Here is a 3,314-nt window from a genome sequence, read left to right as displayed (position 1 = left end):
GTAGAGGCATGTCCATGTTCTGTCTTCTGGCCTTCCTCTTGGGATGCCCTGGACTGAAAAACAAATAGCAAGGGAGAGACAGAGAAGCAAAATCACCCTGTGAGATATAAAAGAGGGAGACGGGAGATCCTGGATAATATCTGAGTTCCTTTGAAGTGAAGGCTGAATAGATTAGGAAAAATGTAATTGAATTAAAGCCACTCTCTTTTAGAGTAGATATACTTTTACCCTGGCTAAGCAATTTCCTGGTTGAGTTTTTTATCACTTCCCAGCACCTGCTCATTTCAGAGGGCGACACTCCAGAGATTACTCTGAGCCAGTGCCAACAGCCAGCATTTCTCACTCCCCTCTCGCCCGCCTCCACTGCCTGCACTGCTCTAGACACACACCCTGATATAGAATGACAGCACATTGCCACAATTTAAATGACACTGCCTCTGCCTCTTCGGAAGGACCAGTCCTCCAGAGAGCACCAGCCACAGCAACTGTCCACCCTTGCAAAAAACGTCTTCATCATGGCGTATAAAGCAGCACATTTGGCCTTTAAGTCGCGCTGGCACAAGACAGACGAAGAACTCTGTCGGCACAGTATGTCCTTCGTCTTGCATAAGGCGATCCGAAATGACTTCTTTCAGAGTTACCTTTATCTGCTGGAAAAGCTTCCCCTGGGTGAGTAGCTGGTGGGCAGGAGCGTCTGTGTGCGTGTGTGACCGTGCTCTGGAAAGGGGTATCATGTTAGATGGTAAAGCGCAGACACATTAATGACAATAAGTAGTAGTTTGAGAAGCCCGGCTAGAGAGACTGCAGTGCTAGCTAAACCATTCAGTAGTCTCTCTCTCAGCTCCCTCTAATTCAGTACCCTGTTGTTTTACCTAAATACTCCACAGATTGTTAGAAGGGGGCAAGGGAAAGACCACAAGAGTGAAACAAAGTTTGGTTTCTGGCTAATGATTCCTCTTTTTGTCACAGTTAAAGTAAAACATGCATTGACCTGTTTGGAACTTGGAAGGACAAATGCAAAACTAGCAGAGCTGACAGGCCTTACTTTCTGTTGCCTAATACCTGTTTTGTTGTCATTCAGTGTGTCCTTAGCCTTGTCATTTGAATTGTTTTGGACAAGTGCTTGAAAGATAATGATTTTTGAATTTATTTTTCAAGAGTCTTTGTAATCCCAATCTCTGCAGCAGGCTGTCTAACCTACTGTTTGTAATCTGGGAGGAAAATGCTTCCAAAATATTTGTTTGTAGCCAAATTTCAGTGAAAGCCTCTGGTACAGGATGCTAAGACATTTCTTTTTAGATGCAGAAAATGAATTTTCATGTCTTATGAAAATTTGACCCTGAATAAGAAACAAAATTTCCCGAGGGCAATATAGCGAAAAAGTAGATTTGACTTGAGTCTGTATTACGTTAGCATGTCACTTTTTAAGCAGAATTATTCAGCCTCCACTCAACGTTAGAACTGTAGGAATTTAAGATGGAAAGGATGTGTCTGTGCAACTACTCTTCACACTGAATTCTTGAGGGCTCCTTCCTAATTGAATGATCCATTTAGGTGAGTGGATTATCTTACCTGATTGTGTGAAACTATACAGACCACAGTGAGAACTCTCCTCAAAATGGTAGAATTCATGAGTCCTGTAAAGAGAAAAAGCATTTCTGTGTTATCTTAGTATTTTGATGTGGCTTTTCAAATGCAGCAATATCTGCAGCTATTTAAAATGAAACATGGAAGATAAATACTCCTATTCCTAGTGGTAGGTAGCTGTGAACGATGGAAAGGAAGGAAAGATGGAAAGGAAGGAAAGTCAATTATAAGTCCATGGAATCTCAAGAAGTCTATGAAAATATTATTCTTTCATTTGTTTTGAAAATAAACACAACATATTAGAAACTGAGCAGGATTTCCTACAGTGTTAACTGTTAGTGTAAGTACTAACAGATCATTTTAAGGCTAGAAGGTACCATTATGAACATCTAGCTTAGAATTTAATGTAAAAGTTCCTGCATCATGTTTGTAACTTATGACTGGGTCACAGTATATATTTATGAAGACAAAAATACCTTGGTGTAAGGGCTGCAAATGACTGAGAATCCATCAGTCCATCATTAAACTGTTTCCAGGCCTAATTGCTTCACTCTTGTAAAACTTTATTTTATTTCTTGTCTGAACTTTATTTGAATTTCCATTCCCAGCCAACAAGCTCTGTAGTCCTATCAGACTAAAGATCCCCTCTGTCAGGCTTTTCATGATCTGAATCATTAAAACTTCACTAAAGAGCTCACAAGCTTATTACCAGCCTATCCAAATTAGTTTGACTCCATGGAAAAGGTACTGTGAGTCCAGCCTTCATGTGAACATGCAGTATGTTTGTTACTCCATGGTTATTTTCATGAAGTAAAAGTGTGCATAAGGACAGGTACTGTGGGGTAGCTCGTGCGCTGTGAATACACATGCAAGAAACTTCACAGCATGCTAGATGTCATGGTCTGGATGGGTGGACAATCAGATGGGTGAAAAGTGGTTGGGTGATTGGGCTCAGAAAGTCATGGTCGGATCTTGAGTTCAGTCGAGTAGCGCAAGGGTCTGTCCTGGGACCTATCCTGTTTAACATCTTTATCAATAACCTGGAGGAGGTGAAGGACTGCTTGCTCATTACATTTGCAGATTGCAGCCAACTGGCAGGACTTGTCCGCAAGTTCTAGGTCAGGACTGCCATCCAGAGGCACCTAAATAGGCTGGAGGAAAGAGACAGTGGGAACCCAGTGAAATTCAAATTCACTGAAATTCAAAGGCAAGTGCCAAGTCCTGTACCTGGAGAGGAAGAACCTTTGGCAACAACACCACCGGCTGGGCAGTGGCTGGCGGGGGAGCAGCCCTGCTGATAGGGTTTTGGTAGACAGCAACTGAACATGAACCAGCAGTGTGTCCTGGCAGCAAAGAAGGCCAACAGTATGCTGGGCTGTATTAACAAAAGCATGGCTAGTTGATCGAGGGAAGTGATTATCCCCTTTTATGCAGCAGTCATTAGACCATATGCATGGAGTCTTGAACTCCCAATACAGGAAATTACATGGAGTGATTTGGATGACCTCCAAGGTGGTGAAGGAACTGGAGCACATGCCCTGTGAAGAGTGACTAAGGTAATGGGGCGTGTTCAGCCAGAAGAGACAGCTTCAGGGAGACCAAGTATCAGCCTCCCGGTACCTACAAGAAGATCATGAAGAAGATGGAGCTGAGCGCTGCACAGTGGTGTGAAGCAGGAGGACAAGAGACAGTGGCCGTAAATGGAAATAAAAGAAGTTCAGACTGGC

The 3,314-nt window shown here is 42.8% G+C and overlaps 1 protein-coding gene across 2 annotated transcripts in view; it reads left to right on the top strand.

Moving 5' to 3' along the window:
• The first annotated feature begins 410 nt into the window (after positions 1-410).
• Positions 411-3,314, top strand: part of METTL11B (methyltransferase like 11B) — a 23,978-nt gene continuing 21,074 nt past the window's right edge. For both annotated transcript variants that reach the window (XR_663446.1, XM_009320622.1), the window contains exon 1: positions 411-669. Coding sequence is in view for 1 of the 2 variants with exons in the window: in XM_009320622.1 (XP_009318897.1) it covers positions 426-669 (244 nt within the window). In the remaining variant the exon portion in view is untranslated. The remainder of the gene's footprint in view (positions 670-3,314) is intronic.

Source organism: Pygoscelis adeliae, unplaced genomic scaffold (assembly GCF_000699105.1).
Source record: "Pygoscelis adeliae isolate BGI_AS28 unplaced genomic scaffold, ASM69910v1 Scaffold402, whole genome shotgun sequence".
In the NCBI taxonomy this organism is placed as follows: domain Eukaryota; kingdom Metazoa; phylum Chordata; class Aves; order Sphenisciformes; family Spheniscidae; genus Pygoscelis; species Pygoscelis adeliae.
The sequence above is the reverse complement of the archived record's forward strand: the minus strand, read 5'-3'. Positions and strand labels throughout refer to the sequence as shown.